Source organism: Geotrypetes seraphini, chromosome 3, assembly GCF_902459505.1.
Source record: "Geotrypetes seraphini chromosome 3, aGeoSer1.1, whole genome shotgun sequence".
Lineage (NCBI taxonomy): Eukaryota > Metazoa > Chordata > Amphibia > Gymnophiona > Dermophiidae > Geotrypetes > Geotrypetes seraphini.
Window position 1 is genome coordinate 204,269,881 of NC_047086.1, and position 18,798 is coordinate 204,288,678.

The 18,798-nt window shown below is 43.9% G+C and overlaps 1 protein-coding gene across 1 annotated transcript in view; it reads left to right on the forward strand.

Moving 5' to 3' along the window:
* FIGNL2 (fidgetin like 2) overlaps positions 1-11,312 on the forward strand; it is a 180,372-nt gene extending 169,060 nt beyond the window's left edge. Inside the window, exon 3 of the mRNA XM_033939967.1 lies at positions 4,851-11,312. Within this exon, the coding sequence (XP_033795858.1) occupies positions 4,862-7,069 (2,208 nt within the window). The 5' untranslated portion in view covers positions 4,851-4,861 and the 3' untranslated portion in view covers positions 7,070-11,312. The remainder of the gene's footprint in view (positions 1-4,850) is intronic.
* Positions 11,313-18,798: the final 7,486 nt, after the last annotated feature.

Consider the following 18,798-nt stretch of genomic DNA (forward strand, 5'->3'; position numbering starts at 1 on the left):
TGCATCACCACGATCCCACCTCATTAGCGGTGGAAACTGTACTGGACTATTTGCTCTCTCTATCCGATGCTGGCCTCAAGTCCACCTCAATCAGAGTCCACCTCAGTGCCATCACTGCGTTTCATGAACCTATCCTCGGAAAACCGCTTACGGCTCATCCCCTGGTTTCCCGGTTCATGAGAGGCCTCTTCAATGTCAAACCACCTCTGAAACCTCCTCCAGTCGTCTGGGACCTGAATGTGGTTTTATCAGCCCTCATGAAACCTCCGTTTGAGCCTCTTGCCACTGCTTCACTCAAATTTCTGACATGGAAGGTGCTTTTCCTCATTGCCATCACCTCTGCCAGGAGGGTTAGTGAGCTACATGCACTGGTTGCCGACCCACCTTTCACTGTTTTTCACCATGACAAGGTGGTTCTGCGTACCCATCCTAAATTCCTTCCCAAAGTGGTCTCAGACTTCCACCTCAACCAATCCATTGTGTTGCCTGTCTTTTTCCCTAAGCCCCATTCTCATTCTGGAGAACAGGCGTTGCACACGCTGGACTGTAAGCGTGCCCTTGCATACTACCTTGACCGTACCAGGGCTCACCGCTCGTCCTCTCAGCTCTTTTTGTCCTTCGACCCTAACCGTCTAGGTCGTCCTGTCTCTAAACGGACGCTTTCCAACTGGCTTGCTGCCTGCATTGCGTTCTGTTATGCTCAGGCCGGTATCTCACTGGAAGGGGCTGTCACGGCTCACAGGGTCCGAGCTATGGCTGCTTCTGTGGCTTTCCTCCGTTCCACGCCCATCGAGGAAATCTGCAAGGCTGCCACTTGGTCCTCAGTTCACACGTTCACTACTCACTACTGTCTGGATACCTTCTCCAGACGGGATGGACACTTCGGCCAATCTGTGTTACATAATTTATTTGCCTAATGGCCAACCATCCCTCCTCCCTCTCTGTTAGCTTAGAGGTCACCCATGCGTTAAGAATATGCTGCCTGCTTGACCTGGGATAAAGCACAGTTACTTACCGTAACAGGTGTTATCCAGGGACAGCAGGCAGATATTCTTACGTCCCACCCACCTCCCCGGGTTGGCTTCTTAGCTGGCTTATCTTAACTGGGGACCACGCTCTCCTCCGTCGGGCAGGAAGGCACTCGCACATGCGCGGTGCGGCCAACTAGAACTTTCTAGTTAAAAGTGTCCGTACCGGGGCTCCGTCGGTGACATCACCCATGCGTTAAGAATATCTGCCTGCTGTCCCTGGATAACACCTGTTACGGTAAGTAACTGTGCTGTTTCAAGTTTCAAGTTTATTAGGTTTTTCTATACCGCCTATCAAGGTTATCTAAGCGGTTTTATAATCAGGTACTCAAGCATTTTCCCTCTCTGTCCCGGTGGGCTCACAATCTATCTAACGTACCTGGGGCTTTGGAGGACTGAGTGACTTGCCCAGGGTCACAAGGAGCAGCGCGGGGTTTGAACCCACAACCCCAGGGTGCTGAGGCTGTAGCTCCAACCACTGCACCACACACTCCTGATGAATCACGGATAGAACCTTAAACTGTATTCTGTAACCAACTGGCAACCAGTGCAACTGCTTTAAACCAGTTGTAGCGTGACATACTAAGAGAGGGCAGAGTACTCTACCAACATTTTCCCAGTTGCGCACTACTTATGGTTGGACCAGTTTGGATGTCTTTTCTTACCTACAACTCGGGCATTATGTGACTTTTTTGCCTTCTTCGGCATTGCTTACTACTGTATATGAAAATATGTCTGGAGGCTGGATTATTGTAATTCAGTCTATTTAAGCTTGACCAAGAAAAGCTTTCAAAGACTTCAACTGATCCAGAATACTGCTGCTAGGCTGATCTTTGCAAAAAGTAAATTTGATCACGTTTCTCCGCTCCTGCAAAAACTTCATTGGCTTCCTATAATTTCCAGGGTTTATTTTAAATGTGCCTGCTTAACATTTAAGATCTTGCATGGCATCCTTCCTCCTTTAATTCCCCTGTCTTGGAATTCTGTAAGATCTGACATTACCAGATCTACTCAAAAATCTAAATTGTCCTTTCCTACGTTGAAAGGCATTACCTACATTGGCAAATTAGGGAAGTCTGTACTTTTCAAAATTACTGAGCTATGGAATAATTTTTCTATTCAACTTCACGGTCTGGGCTCTTTCCAACCATTTCGAAAACATCTGAAAACTTGGCTATTTTCAAAGTTGTAAATTTCATCTCTCCATACTATTCCAAATCCTGGACCGACAACTTGCCAACCTGCTGACTTCATCCACAGACTATAAAACTTTCAAAAAAGGAACTAAAACCTTCAAAAAACACATAAAACCAATTATCACTCTACCAACAAATTTCCAAACTCCACCAACACCTACTTCACTCGCCTCAGCAAATTAGAAAACCTTACCATATAAGCTTATGTATTAAGATCATAACAATTCTTATGTAATCCGCCTTGAACCGCAAGGTAAAGGCGGAATAGAAGTCACTAATGTAATGTAATGTAATATTGTATCTGTTCTCCTTTCTGATTTTCTTGTAAACTGTGCCGAGCTCTACTGTTATAGAGAAGATGCGGTATATAAGCCTTAGGTTTAGTTTAGTTTTAGTTTATTGGTTAGATGCCCAGCTGATAGTATCCCTAAAATATTTCCGCCATTCACTGTTGGAATTCTCTCCTCCTCTAGACTATGCCAAGGTGGCCTGGGCTTGGTGTACTGAATTGAAGATTAAATCGCATTCAACGCTTCTTGAAATTGCTTCAAGGCCTTTTTTTGCCTGACATTTCCTATTTTGAAATGGGCTACAAGTTTCTTTGTAGAATATACATAGCGCCTTGGCATGCCTATAGAGCCACACTTGTTTCTGCGGGCTCTTGCCCGAAGTGCAGTCACCCTAAATCCACCCTGTCTCACATGTTCTGGGATTGTCCCCTGGTGCGCAATTTCTGGTCTGCACTTTCTTGCCATACTTTTAGGAAGTCAGTCAAAACTTATCTCTTTGACAATTTTCTCTGACCCCACTTCAACCTTGATGTTTCTCCAAAAAAACCTCCTGATAAATTTGGCTAACCTTAACATGCTAATGTAATTTTGAAAGTTTTCTGTAACATTGCTGTCTGTATACAGTCTCTTCCTCTGTAAACCGCTTTGAACTGTTTGTGGTATTGCAGTATATAAAAATAAAGTTATTATTTTCTCCAGGGTTGGATGTATGTGGCACAGCAGGTAGCACTGTAACAGTTATAGCCTGTTTTGGCTTTTTGATCTTCAGCATCCTATATCCAGAGGCCTTAAAGGTTTTCTTCGACGGGCAATTCTCTCGGGCCTGAAGGTTATCCTTTCCCTTTGGATAGAGCCTCTGAGTCCTATTTATGGCCACTGGCGCTCACATATGCTACACCTCCTGATTATGGAAAGCATGCATCTGTCTGACTGGGACTCTAAACCGTTGCTTACTTTTTGGCAGCCCTTTTTGGATACCTTAGCCTCGCATGCACACAGCCGTGTATTACTTGGTTGGCCCTGACTTGAGCCCTTGGTGTCTTTTCCCCACCCAGTCCTGGGATGGAGGGAGGATGTTGGGATGAACCGTTAATTGCACTTCTGATCTTTGTGATAATGTTATGGTTGATTGTCTTGTTTTTTTACGACAGCTTTGCTTCTGTGCTGTATCATTGTACTTGACTGTATTTCCTTGCAAATTTAATGAATATGATTGGAAAAAATATATAGATTTTGTGCCTTTAGTACTAAGACATTTAGTCCATGTCTCCCAATTTTTTGTAATGTCTTCAACTCCATGACCTTCCTCGCTCTGAGTTATCAGAATAAGCTGAACTTGTTCTGCATGTACCTCATTGCAAACTCAATGTGCTACGTTTTTGTAGGATTGTAAGTCCTTAAATGCGGTGGAGATGAAACAAAACCAAGTTTTGTTCAGCCTGTTCAAACTGACCAGTCTGATACATCTGTGCATGGATGAATTTGCATTTAATTACTTATCCAAATTTGTGCTTAAGGTAAATTTATAATACAAATTCTGTAGGTAGGGTCCTGCCACTGAAGGCCTGGACTTGCTAAAATGTTCTTACAGCATTCGTGAATACTAGAAGTGCAATACACCTTATTGGTAAATAACATCCCATTGCATTAAAGGGCCCTATAGTAAATACTTAGTGTGTGCTAATGCTGTAGCGAATGTTAGTTCATCTAAGCCCCTCACGTTTGTAGGAGGCAAAAGAGTTTTAAGTGGTTTGTCTAAGGAAATATGGAGCATTAGTGGGAGGAGTGAGACTTGAACCCTGGGTTCTTTGCTCATTGTTCTAACCACTAGATCAGTGATTCTCAACTCGGTCCTGGAGTACACCATTGCCAGTCGGGTTTTCAAGATATCTACAATGAATATGCATGAAAGACATTTTCATATAATGGATGCAGTGTGTGCTAATCAAATTTATGCAAATTCAATGTGAATATCCTGAAAAACTGCCTGGCAAGGGGGTACTCCAGGACCAAGTTGAGAAACACTGCATCAGTGGTTCTCAAACCTGTCCTGAGGACCCCTAGCCAATTGGGCTTTCAGAATTACTCAATGAATATGCAGGAGAGAGATTTCCATTGTAGGTAGTGCATGCAAATCTAATTGGCTGGGGGTCCTCAATAACAAATTTGGGAAACCCTGAACTGGACTACTCCACCTGAAAACTTAGTGTATCAAATGGCTGTTCAGACAAATCCTGTTGCATGTGAGGTCAATGAGTCATCTGTGCCACAAAGTAATGTAATGGAGCATATCACCTCTCTTCACTATTTAATACAGATTTTGTTTTCTTTGGCAGCTCTCCTGAAGATGCACTGGACTCCAGATCATGCTCAGCCCCTGAATCAGTGGCCCGAACAGCACCTTGATGTCTCCTCCACCACCTCCTCTCCAGCCCATAAATCGGACCTCTACCACAGCAGTCGACAGCGGTTCAACTATGCCTGGGCCAACGATGACATCTCTGCACTGACAGCTTCCAATCTTCTGAAAAGATATGCAGAGAAATATTCTGGAACTCTGGATTCTCCATATGAAAGACCTTCGCTCAGCAGCTACCCTGATGGAGCCTTTGGGCCAGTTAATGGACAGAAGGGAGACCTGGAGCCCTGGCAGATGTCCCACAGCTCAGAAACTGCTTATCCCTTACATGATGGACTATCTGGATCAAAGACAGTTGTCCCCCAAGCAGTGACCCCAGGAAATGGGCCAGTAGGGCTAGGTAGTCCTTCGGTTGGACCTGGCAACTTGTCTGATCCTATCTATCCCAGCAATCCATGTGGGGGACCTGCCACATCCAGTGGCCTTGGGACTCCCCAGGAATATACCTCAGGCTACAGTGGTACCTATTTGCCACCAGGTTACTGTGGTCAACCCACATCAGCACTTCCTCCCACGCATCCCTCGGCTCTCCACAGCTCAGGACTCCTTCAGTCAACTCATCCATCACCAGCACTGGTTCCTGGGTACAGTTCCTCAGGACCAATATACAACTATGCTTCTGGGAGTTACCCTCCACAGCCTGCAATTGGACCTGGATATGGAGCAATGCATGCTCCACACCCTTCCTCCCCTTACCTGCCTTCAGGTATTGCTGCACCTACCCCCCTCCCACCACCACCTTCTTCCTCCAGGCCACCAGTTGTCCCCAGTTATAGCTATCAAAGTTCCAGCTTGACACCGATACCAGTGGCGCCACTGAGCAGTGAGTCCAGCGGTCCCTTGAAAAGGAAAGCCTTTGACATGGCCTCTGAAGAGGAAAGTGATGGTGGGTACAGAAAATACAGCTATGAGCAACCAAAGTCTACCTCGGCATCCCCGTACCAGATGTCGGACAATGGTATGTCAAATGAATGTAGAGGCAATGGCTTTAATCGGAGCAATGAAACACCACTGGTACCTTTCAAGCCTGGCAAACGTCCTGCCTTGGAAGAGCATGTAGGGAAGTATAACAGCCAGCCAATAAAATCCCTGATCTCCCCTACCTATAATCCTGGAGAGACACCCTTAAGATCTAGTGAAGCATTTGAGAAGTTTACCCCTCCTCTAGTTAATGGTGAACAAGGAAGCAGTGAACAGAGCCATTCTTTCCCCCACAGAATGCAGGCCAAACCACAAATGTTCTTCAGCCAGTCTGAAGAACAAATGAAGGACATGGACCCTTTGATTTTGGATTTGGTGAACAATGAGATGGTTGACTGTGGGCCTCCAGTACAGTGGACTGACATTGCAGGTCAGGTATCGATTAAGGCTGCAGTTGAAGAAGAGCTGATCTGGCCTATCCTTAGGCCAGGAGCTTACACTGGAGCTGGTAGGCCTCCGAGAACCATTCTGTTGTTTGGACCTCAGGGATCAGGGAAAACACTGTTGAGTAGGTGTGTGTCGACTCAGTTGGGTTCTACTTTCTTAAAACTCAGTGGTAGTGAGCTAGTGTCTAAGTGGAAGAACGAAGGAGAGAAAATCCTACAGACTTTGTTTTTCCTGGCTAGCTGCCGTCAGCCTACAGTGCTTTTCATCAGGGAGATTGATGCTCTCCTTTCTGCTCGAGCCAGCGATGAAAACCCTCATCTGAATAGTCTTAAGTCCCAGCTGCTCTCTTACCTGGATAATGTAGCTACCTCAGCTGATGACACTGTCGTTGTCATTGGGGCCACCCAGCGGCCTGGTGACCTTGACGAAGCCACTCACAGGAGATTCACCAGGAGGTTCTACATCTCCCCACCTGATAGCATAGCACGGAGGCAGATCCTTCACCATGCATTGGCCCAGCAAAGCTACTGCCTCAGCGAGCGGGAGATGGCCTCCCTGGTTCAGCACGCAGAAGGTTATTCAGGTGGTGAGCTGATCCAGCTTTGTCAACAGGCTGGGGCCAGCCAACTTCAGGGCATTGCAGGCCAGCTCCAGCCAACTTCGTACAAGGACTTTGAGGGTGCCTTCTGTAAGCTGCGTGCCAGCACATCTCAAAAGGAATTGGACCTGTATACTGAGTGGAATAAAATGTATGGTTCCAGACAGTAAGAGCCTGTTGGAGTCATTGGACTACTTGTAAGGGTTACTTTTTACTCATCCTTTTGGTAGCCCAATGTGCTGCCCTGTTCCTTGAGCTGGAGTGAAAAGATCCTTTCTTTGGGATTCTCGCCTAATGCTCAGAAACACCTAGGACCTGTAGACACCAGCCTTGAGTTGGGGGAAGGGAAAGGGTTGGGATTAGGAACAGTGGAGAAATCGCCTGTGAAACATGATAGCCAATGGGAATTGACCCAGCATTGGAAGCTGAGGGCAAAATCCACATAAATCTCATTCTTGTTGGTTGTTTTGGCTACTGAATTAGCAGTGGAAATCCCCTCAGAAGCTAGTGGCCAAATTAGTACTTGAGGCTGCCCATTGGTCAGTTGGCCATAGGATTTCTGCCACCTGATGCCAGGTGGTAACATCCCTTGTAAAACCTCCAATAAAGAAGAAATTGAATGTGGTGAGGTATGATTTAGTGAGTCAGGCTTGGGAGGGGTGTTTGAAATAATTTTCTGTGGATGTAATGGGAGGCAGTTGCTCACTGTACTCAGGGTGTGTATTTATTGTCCGTCTGGGACCAGCACTACTAGATAAAAGAATGCTTGTTTTCTTTTTTTCATCCTATGATTCTAGACCAAAATCCAAAATTAGAATGAATGACTTGAATAAAAGGGAGATATGATGAGCTTTCTCATGCCAACGTATTACCATCAGAGACTTTAGCTCTCCTCAGACATCAGTTCATAGTCATTTGTTACTCTCTAACTCCTAGTCTCTGGAACTGACTGATTCAGTCCTGGGTTTATCCTCCACCCAATCCCTCCATGCATTGCATGCACAAATTGGGGCAATCAGAAGTGTAAGTTTGTGCTCATCATGGCAGCAAAACCAAAAGCCAGGACTGGATCAGTCTGTGGAAGAAAATGGCATCAGTTGGTAACTTGAGTGGCAGGTACACCCAAGTGGGGGGGGGAGGCTCCTGCGTGGTTGCCCCATGAGACATTCACACCATGTAATCAGTAAAGGACAGATTTTGAGGGGTGTCTCTTGTAGATCCCCTTTCTCCACCAAATAATCTGATTTCAGTAAATCAAAAGCTTGACAATGAATATAGCCTACTTCCAAAAACTGTGAATGTTGTTCTTTAAGTAGATCAGAGACTATTATTATTTTGACTTTCATAAAAATAACCATGAAAAATCTTCCTAATGCTTACTTTGAACTTCTATAAACAACAATAATGAATGAAGTTCTCAAGGCCTCCATTATTAAAAACTTAAGACCTAGTAAAACAAGCTTTGGCCATGTTAAGGCAGGTTGCCTTGATCCCCATGTTGCATGACCTGACTTGCCTAAATGATGCTATTATAGGTTTAGTTTCTCTTGATTTTTAAATTTTGGTTTTGTACCTTTAAAAAAAATGTATTTGTGATGTCATATTAGAGCTCCCTCTGTTTATTATGATACTGATGTAGCATCACAAAAGCAAAGCATCATTGACCAGATTATGACAGTCATCTCTTAGCATCAGATTTTGATTATTTTAAAGGTTAATAAAGCTTTCAGGCTGCTTCCTGACATTTTCATAAAGATCTATTTTAGCTTCTGATCTACTCTTAACTGTAATTGTCCCTCTGTTTTGGCCCATCAGTGGTACCCATTTCTTTTCATATACATGAAATACTCCATGAGGTGGCAGGTGTTGCAAGTGCTGCTGGCTTGTGTCTCTTAGTGAGAAACAAGAAATTCAGGAGACTTGCCTTGTGGCAGCCATGTTTAAGATGCAGGAAGTGACATCCTCTGGAAAGGTCCAGAAAGAGTCGGCAGGAACTGCTGAGGAGAGAGAGGGGGGGATGATAGGGCTGCTATCGTAGCACATTAATTTTGAGAAATTGATCAGATCAGGTTAGAAGCAAGAAAGAACCACAGGAACATCTTAAAGATGTGAATATTCATCCCTAACTAATGTCTAACTCTGGGATGCAGGAGTTTAGGCTGCAAGTGCCACAAACAGAATAGGTTGTCAGGATATCCCTAGTGAAAAACCATTTGTTAAATAACAACGGGATTTATAATTCCTGTTCAATAACACTCATATATTAAAACATCATTTCATACACCACAAAGAGCTCTGTTTCTATTACAACTCAATCACATATTAACCCATTTCAAATTTATTTCTTACATATACTTTCCCAAAAACCACCAAAAATTTCATTAAAACCACAATTGCACAACTAGTTTATCACATAATTATATCAAATAAATATATCTAAACCCATTCCATCCAATGAATGTTCATATCAAACTTGTATCATTGTCCATATGCTGAACTTCAAAATCTTCAAATGCTTTGCAAACTTCTCCTTTTTCTCAGTTTGTTTGTCCATTAGACTTTTACTTCATACTCCATACATCATTTCTCTTCACAATTGAACCGCTAGTGAAAAACTATGAGAGATTTACATATAGTGGAGGGCTCTCATGCATTTTCATTAGGGATCTTCTATAACCCTGGCCTCTTTGTGGCATTTGAAGCCTGGACTTCTGCATCATTGAGTCATGGTATGAAAGTATCTTTTTTGCATGACTCCTGGGTCAGATCTCCTACAGTCAGAGATTTAAATTTGCATGTTGTATGATGCCCACGATACATTCTTCCATAGTTTGGTGCCTTCAGACGACAGGATGGCCAGCTAGCCACCCAATGGTATCAGCTGCAGAGGCAACGTACAACCCAACTTTTGTATGCTATGTACATTCTGTACAAGCGAATATTGGAGAGAAAAAAAATTATGGAAATAAACCATAAATTTACCCAAAGACCACTCAGTTTCTTCCTGTGGCTTTTAGCCATAAACAGACCACTTTTTACATAAGTTCTTTTGCTAGTACTGGACTAGAAAATTTTATGAAAGCACTTCTAGGTCATCTTAGCTCCCATAGCTGAAAGAGAAGTATATAGTACAAGGCTTAATAAAGATTTAGGCTGAGATGGAAGAGGCTCATGGAGAAAGGGGACAGTTAAGAAAAGGGCAGGAGATGGATATGTAGGTTGTTTTAATATTACTTAATCTCATTTTTAAAAAAAATTTTCATGTTATATATCTGTTTGAGTTTTTTTTTCTTTTTAAATACTCAGGAAAAAAAAAGTACCTCTGAAAGAAGTTTTTTTTTGTTGTTGGGTTTTGTTTTGTTTTTTTAGAGGGGGTGTTCTTAGCACTCTGAAGAAAATCTCAGGGTAACATGCTCGGTGCTGTGTTTCTTTCTGGGAAAACATTGAAACCCATTTAAGTACTAGTAAAGGCCAATAGTTGAATGTCATTTGGGTACTTTTCCCACACACTCCTCCTTCCCTCTCCCCAACCCCAAAAATGTTGGGTCTGAATGTTGTTTTGTGACGGTGGTGGAATAATTTATCTTGAGTGGCTGACATGTACATAGGCTTGCAGATCCCACTTCCAAGCAGAGATTTTGAGTTACAATTTCCTACAATTATGGTAGGATCTTTCAGCTCTGTTTCTGAACTTGGGTTAAGGTGTCTTTCCCTCTTTGGGCTCCCAGGACAATGGTGGGGTGTTACAAATCTGGATGCTGGAATCTATGACTCTAGCGCCTTCAGTTCAGGCGAGAAAAGGTCGAAATTCTTCCTGTAGATAAGATCTGGTGCCGCGTTGTAGCTCATCTGCTGGGGAAAGTTCAGCTTAGTTTGTACATTTGTGGCAAAGTGCAGGTAGCTAGTGGCTCCCAGTTACCTTGTTCTGGTTTAATACAGCAGCCACTATTATAAGAACATAAGAATTGCCGCTGCTGGGTCAGACCAGGGGTCCATCGTGCCCAGCAGTCCGCTCACAAGGCAGCCCTTAGGTCAGAGACCGGTGGCCTATTATATTAGGACTTGTGGTTCCTGCTGCTGTTGGAGAATCTGGCACCAGAGATTCAGTGGGCATAAAAGCAAGACTGGCTCTGTTTTGAGGGGTACCCTGTGCATTGTGGAAGAAGCTGTGTCTTTCACCACACTACATACGGGTGAGAAATACGGAAATGGTGGCATTTCTAGAAATTCCTTTCTGATCATCAGGAAATATTGCATAGCTGTTTGAGTCATGCCAGGTTTTACTTTCAGCTCAGTTAGGTAAAATATTTATTTTTAGCTGAATCAGTGATGTGTAAAAAGGTCTCTTATCTTTATATCATAAGAACATAAGCAATGCCTCTGCTGGGTCAGACCTGAGGTCCATCTTGCCCAGCAGTCCGCTCACTTGGCGGCCCAACAGGTCCAGGACCTGAGCAGTAATCCTCTATTTATACCCTTCTATCCCCTTTTCCAGCAGGAAAATGTCCAATCCTCTCTTAAATCCCAGTACTGTATTCTGCCCTATAACGTCCTCTGGAAGCGCATTCCAAGTGTCCACCACACGTTGGGTAAAGAAGAACTTCCTGGCATTTGTATTGAATCTGTCCCCTTTCAACTTTTCCGAATGCCCTCTTGTTCTTTTATTTTTTTTGAAAGTTTGAAGAATCTGTCCCTCTTTACTCTCTCTATGCCCCTCATGATCTTATAAGTCTCTATCATGTCCCCTCTAAGTCTCCTCTTCTCCAGGGAAAAGAGACCCAGTTTCTCCAATATCTGTTCACTTATAAGTAGTTTGTATATTGTATGCAGGTGCTTTCTCTGTCACTAGAAGGGCTGTGGCTCATTGGTTGAGCAGCTGCCTCTGCACCCAGAGGTTGTGAGATCAATTCCCGGTGCTGCTGCTTGTGGCCCTGGGCAAGTCACTTAATCCTCCAGTGCCCACCACTTTGAATGTCAGCTTTGAAATGCCAAAGCCACAAAAAAGTAGTATAGCAGTCCCCCATTCCCTTACATGGGACAGTGGAGGGTTAAGTGACTTGCCCAGAGTTGAAAGGAGCCACGGTGGGAATCAAACTTGGTTCCCTGATTCTCAGCCCACTGTATTAACCATTAGGAAGCTCTCACACGCCACTTAATTATTGCTAAAGTTCATAATAAGAACTGGAATGGCTCAAACTGCTAAGCAATGGGAGTCTTCAGTATTTGCATAATATGTAAAAAAAAAAAAATTAAAGATGAACTTAGATCATATGGAATCGACCCATAATAAGATCCAAGGAATCTCCATCCAATTACATAAACTCAATAATAATCTACTCCTTATGGGGAAAAGATCCTTAAGTAACCAAAAGAGTGCAGATATTGAGAATTCAATCTGTTCCTCTACTGTCTCTGGTTCCTTAATCCTTATTCCCTGCTGATGAAATGTAGCATGGTATGGAGATGCCTCCCAGACCTAACATTGCTATAGCCTGTGAAAAATTCAAGAAGATAGCAGCCCATTGGATTCACAGTAGGTCATTGACCTCAAAAATAGTGCTGTCCATATGCACCCCTAACTGATCTAGTTTTCAGGCTAGCTGTATCCAAAGGAATATGTATAAAGGATCGGTTAGTGGTGGTGTGGGTTGAGTTAGGGAAACACAGCTCTACAACATGGCAAAAATGTGTATAACATGAACACCTGTACTGATACATCACCACATAATCATTGTGACTTTTCCAGTTAAAGGTGCAGGAACACTTCATCAGATGGTGAGATTCAGCCCTGTAGGTGTTTCAGATTTCGGTTAAAAAGGGAAGTGCAGCTTTCTCTGACTATACTGGCCTCACACACTAAAATGGAGTCTCCTCATTCCTCCCATCACTGACCTCACCCACTGTGATGGAGTCCTTCACTCTTTCCTCCCTCCACGGCCCTTGCGTAGTGTTTTTCTGACTGTTGTCCTTGCGCACTGTAATGGAACCACAGCTTCAATTCTGCCGACAATCTTAATTCTGTCAATTTTTCAGGGATGGCCAGAGGAAGCCAAAGATTTACCCACCCTGGAGCACAAAACCTTTTGAGACTTTCTGCTGGTCCTTACAGAACCACTTTTGGGTAATTTAGAAATGTCATTTCCATAGTCAAAACAGAAATATTTGTTATCAAATTGTCTAGACCAGGGGTAGGCAATTCTGGTCCTCGAGAGCCACAGGCAGGTTAGGTTTTCAGGATATCCACAATAAATATGCATGAGAGATTTGCATCTCAAGGAGACAGTGCATGCAAATCCATCTCATACATATTCATTGTGGATATCCTGAAAACCTGACCTGCCTGTGGCTCTCGAGGACCAGAATTGTCTAGACCATTGGGTCCCAACCTGTCCTGGGGGACCCCCAGCCAGTTGGTTTTTCACGATATCCCTAATGAATATGCATGAGAGAGATTTGTATATAATGGATGCAAATCTCTCTCATGCATATTCATTAGGGATATCTTGGAAACCCGACTGGCTGGGGATCCCCCAGGACAGGGTTGGAAACCACTGGTCTAGACTAGATGCACATTCATAGTTCCTTCCTATTACATTTCCTGTAAACCGTTCTGAGCTCCACAAACGTGGAGAAGATGCGGTATACAAACCTAAGGATTAGATTAGATATACAGTTGTACAGCTTGTATTGGTCTGGAGGTGTTCCCAGAAATAGTGTTGGGGAGGAGATAACATTTCAGTATTGTGCGTAAATACTTTCATATAAAATGAGTTTGGAAATTTATTCATACCGTGGTGGATATAAATTTGAGTTGGAACTTTCCATGAGCTAAATTTCAAAGAGGGAGAATGTGGCATGCATGCATTTTCCTTAGAAAGTGGTGTAACTTATGTGCATATCCTTTTGTTTTAAAATTGCTCTCCCTGCTTCAGTGCCACACTTGTACTAATCTTTCATTTAACCAAATGTCTTATGTGCTACTCTAGTCCAGTGTTTCTCAACTTGGTCCTGGAGTACCCCCTTGCCAGTCAGGTTTTCAGGATTTTCACAATGAATATGCATGAAATAAATTTGCATATAATGGCGGCCGTATATGCTAATCAAGTTATGCATATTCATTGTGGATATCCTAAAAACCTGACTGGGGCTTCCTGGAGAAAAATATGGTAACTCTAGTCCTGGCGTCCCACCTTGCCAAACATATGACCCTGCCCAGTTCTGCCTCCAGCCCCACTCCCAAAAAGCCGCCTCTCTCCTTCCAGACGAGCTCCAGCTGTGTCTGGAGGGTTTGGAGCGTGCGCGGATGTTTGTGACATCAGCCGCACATGCTCAGAGGCCCTCCAGATGCAATCGGGGCTTTCCAAAACCCGTACAAATGCCGGGCTTTGGACAATCCTCTAAAAAGGGGACATGTCTGGGTTTTCCTGGACATCTGATAACCCCATCCAGGACTGAGTTGAGAAAAACTGCTCTAGTCAATTAAAAATGTAGTGGAAGCCTACCAGATAGCCATGGTTTCCATGGGGTGTAATTTCTTGGTATCTAGTGAGCAGTTTTACCATTTCTTTTCAGAGCCAGAATAGCAGGGGTGTTCTGCCTCAGCCCTTTCCTTCAAGGTAGGCTGCAGGGAAGGGTGAGCCTGGAGCATGCAGATCAGAAAACGGGTGCTCTGCTTCCTAATCCAGCTCATCTTCTCCTGTTCTGTAAGGACCAGGAAGGAGATAATCCTGAACCAGATACTGCAGGACAAAGAACAGACAAAAATAGAGGAGTGAATGGGTACAAATTTTGAACTGGTGAGCAGCAGTGCCACTCTTCAAGGCCTTGGCATTTCAACTCGCAGCTTTCAGATTTGGGTCCATTGAACCCCTTTTTGTGTCTGGTTCTTAAGTATTAGAAAGAACAACCCAGATCCATGTTCTGCCACCTTTTTTCCAGGTCTTGAGTAAGCTAAGCAGAGCAGCGTCAGGGTGGAAATGGAGCCACTTATAGGCATGAATCATTTCTATCCCCCCAACCGCTGAACCCAGAGCCAGAAATGTTTGGAGTTGTGGCTATAGGAAGTTTCACCCCCCACCCCCTCCACATTCTGCCCCCAGGATGTTTTGCCCCACATACTTTTTTGCAGAATTCTGTCACCTGTGGTCTAAAGGATAGCCCACCCTTGCCATCTCCCACATAGCCTTTCCTGTCACCCACTACCTCCCACTGACAGAGACTCCCTTATTCACCCTAACTTTACTGAAGGAATTAGGGGATTACCCTCAGACCCAGGTTGTTGTCTCTCCCTGAGGATTTTTGCCCAGGAACATCTGGTTCCCCATGATAGGACCATCAGAGTCTCAGCACTGGAAAGGGGGGGGGGGGGATCTTGGAAAGCTGTAGTGGGCTAAACTCTGAAAAATATCCACACACTTATCCATCCTTCTGGCTCTGAAACACGTAATGTACAACTTTTTAGAATCCTGAAAAAAAATCCAGTCAGTTGGCAATCCTAGCCTCCTGAATTGTGAGCACATCTGACAGAGCTTCCCTAAACTTGGTATCTATTGAGCAGCTCTACCACTTCTTATCAGAGCCAGAGCAGCAGGGGTGTTCTGCCCCAGCCCCTTCCTTCTAGGCAGTCTTCAGGGAAGAGAGGGGTGGGGGAATATAATGAAAGATGGGGGGAGCAAAGAACCCAGGGGTGGAACGTGGAAAGGTGAAACATCCTGAAGGCAATAAGTGTGGGGGTGACAAAAATTTCCCAGGGGTGAAATGTGGAGAAGCAAAAGGTGTGGGGATGAACATTCGGGGGGCAAAACGTACCTGGGCATGAAATTTCCAGATCCTGGGAGCCGCTAACCCTGTGATGGGAGCGCTACAGGATCTTGCTATGTGTGCAGTTCCCCCAATTGCAGGAGAGGATGGGGGCTTTCAATTCAGTTCTTGGGGCACACCAAGCTAGTTGGGATTTCAGAATATCCACAATGAATATACATGAGATGTAGGGTTACCGTATGGCTCCAGAAAAAGGAGGACGGATTGAGACATCCATGTTTTACTTCCAGTGCTTTCAATGGCATTAAACCCAGATGCCTCTGTCTGTCCTCCTTATTTCCATAGCTTTCAATGAAAGTAAAACCCGGATGTCTCAATCCGTCCTCCTTTTTCTGGACTTCAGATTGGAAGGGTGTATATTTTCTTACTCCTCCTAACTCTCTTCACAGTAAATAGTACAACGTTTATAGATGCATGACCACAAGTTTTAAGCTAAGAATTTAAACTATTTATACACTAAGATGGAAAAAAAGTATTTATAAATTTAATAGGAAAGTATGGAAGATCCGGTGAGGAAGTAGTACATAAAGCCTGACACAATGAATTTGTATGAGTGCTAGGTGGTACTTCTGATGATCTATAAATGTTGTACTATTTACTGTGAAGAGAGGAGGGGTAAGAGAATATACATCCTTCCAAACTGAAGTTTGGACTATATTCTCACAGAAAATTTAACTTGAACTATTGTGCTGTTTGGTCAATTGATTATCTCCTTTTTCTGGAGCCATATGGTAACCCTACGCCTCATTCCTGTAAGCTCTGCCTTAACTGCATAAGCCTCAAACACTTATGATTTTAAAGCGAGGCTTGTGCAGATGAGGACAGAATTTGCAGGAGTGGGATAGGAAAAGAACTCGGGGGGATGGAATGGGAAAATTAGTTTCCCCTTGTCATTCTCTAATGTAAATTTATCTCATGGATATCCCAAAATCCTGACTGGGACTTGAGAACCAATGCCTAGGGTGGAGGGAAATAGCAACAGTCATGGGGGACTTGAGATCACCAATTATTAGGACCACTGAGGGGAAAGTATTGGGGCTGAAGATGTGGGTGTGACAGAGGACAGGATAGGAAAGGTAAAGACCAAGGTCCTACACTACCTCCCTCCTCTTTCAACCCAGAGTGTTCTATCAGAGGAAGGCTAGATTCATGTACATCGGGGGTCCTCAAATCCAGTCCTCGAGGTCCATAACGCAGCCTGGCTTTCAGGATTTCCACAATGACTATGTAAAAGATCTATTTATATCCAATGGAAGCAGTGAATGCAAATAGATCTCAAACGTTTCATTGTGGAAATGCTGAAACGCAGGCTGGGCTGTGGCCCTCAAAGACTGGTTTTGAGGACCCCTGATGGATGTGGCTGAAAGTATGTGTGAGGTTTTCTTGGACACTCACGGTTCATTCCCTATCATCAGAGGAGCCAACTTTTCAAAATGACCCAGTGAAAACTACCCATCCCTGGCTGCAGTCACAGAGTTTGCTCGGTATTGGGGGGTGCTGCAGCCCACTATTCCACAATTACGCTTTCTTTTTGTCTACAACTTTTAAGTCCTGGGCCTTGCTAAACTATCCTCTGTATACAGCCAAAGAATTATATAACTTAACTTTGAGTTTGGTCCAGCACAGATCAACTTTGTTTTAAGGGTTTTTTTTCCCTTCTCCCCCCATGAAACTTCTTGAAATTGTGCAGAAACTTCGTGTACAATTTATTTTAGACAAAAAGAGGATAGTTTATAGCCTACATGGCTTATTTTAGAAAGTTTTGTATTTCATAGAGGGCAAACATAAGCATAAGAACGTAAGAGTTACCGTATTGGGTCAGATTGAAGGTCAATCAAGCCCAGCATCCTGTTTCCAACAGTGGCAGACCCAGGTCACAAGTACCTGGCAAGATCCCAAAAAGTAAAACATAGGGTTATCAGACATCCAGATTTACCCGGACATGTCCTCTTTTTAGAAGATTGTCCAGACTGGTTTTCAAAACCCATCATTTTATCCTGGTTTTGAAAAGCTTTGAGCTCGGGACTGCGTTTGGAGGGAATCTTTGTATACATGGATGCAACGCGGTGATGTCATTGCGTCACATCCATGCATGCATGGAGGCCCTCCAGAAGCGTCCCAAAGAGACGAATGAGGCCAGGGTTGGGGGACAGAACGAGGCAGGACTGGGGGTGGTGGTGTGCTTCCTCTTTTTGTCCAGCAAAAATCTGATAATCCTAGTAAAACATTTTATGCTGTTTATTCTAGAAATAAAAAGTGAATTTTCCAAAGTTCATCTTAATAATGACAAAAAATTTTCGTTTAGGAAATTATCCAAACCTTTCTTAAACCCTGCTAAACTAACTGCTCTAACCACATTCTCTGGCAACAAATTCCAGAGTTTAAATTACACTTTTAAGTGAAAAAAAATTTTCTCTACTACTTAATAGCTTCATTCCATGCCCCCTAGTCCTGGTATTTTTGGAAAGAGCAAACAAGTGATTCATGTCTATCCATTCCATTCCAAATTAAGTGGAATTTGTGTCAAGTGACCACCTGCAGTCCCTATGCACTAGCTCTTCTACACCCCCTTTTACAAAGCCGTGCCACAAAAGCCCCGTCCCTATGGGGTTCAGGGCAGTTAGTGCAGTGGCCCGCATTATCGGGCTTTCTTAAAGAGGGGGCTAGTTTCTTCTTGTATATCAGAGTTGTGTTTTACAGACTTTTTGGGAGAGAGGAAGCAGTAAATTGGGGGAGCTACACCTAGTTAAAAAAAAATAAAGAGATGTTCTTGCATGGGTGTCGGTCCTTCTTTCTCTTAGGTATTGGGCTTAGATGCTCAAGGCCTTCAAGTGCCTAATGGTCTATTCCCCCCCCTCCCCTCCCCGACCAACTGAATTCCACTAGGCCTGGCTGATGTCCTCAGCCTGTTGAATGACTCTGGAAGCAGATTGCTTTGAGGAATTGTTTGTCTGCCCCTTACCCAGTTCTCTTTCCTTTGCCTTCTGTCTTGCTCAGGGACAGCTGCTGTGGTTGAACATTAGGAGAAGGCCATTCACTTGCTTTTACAGTGGTTTCTGCCCTGTTCCTGGCAGGCATG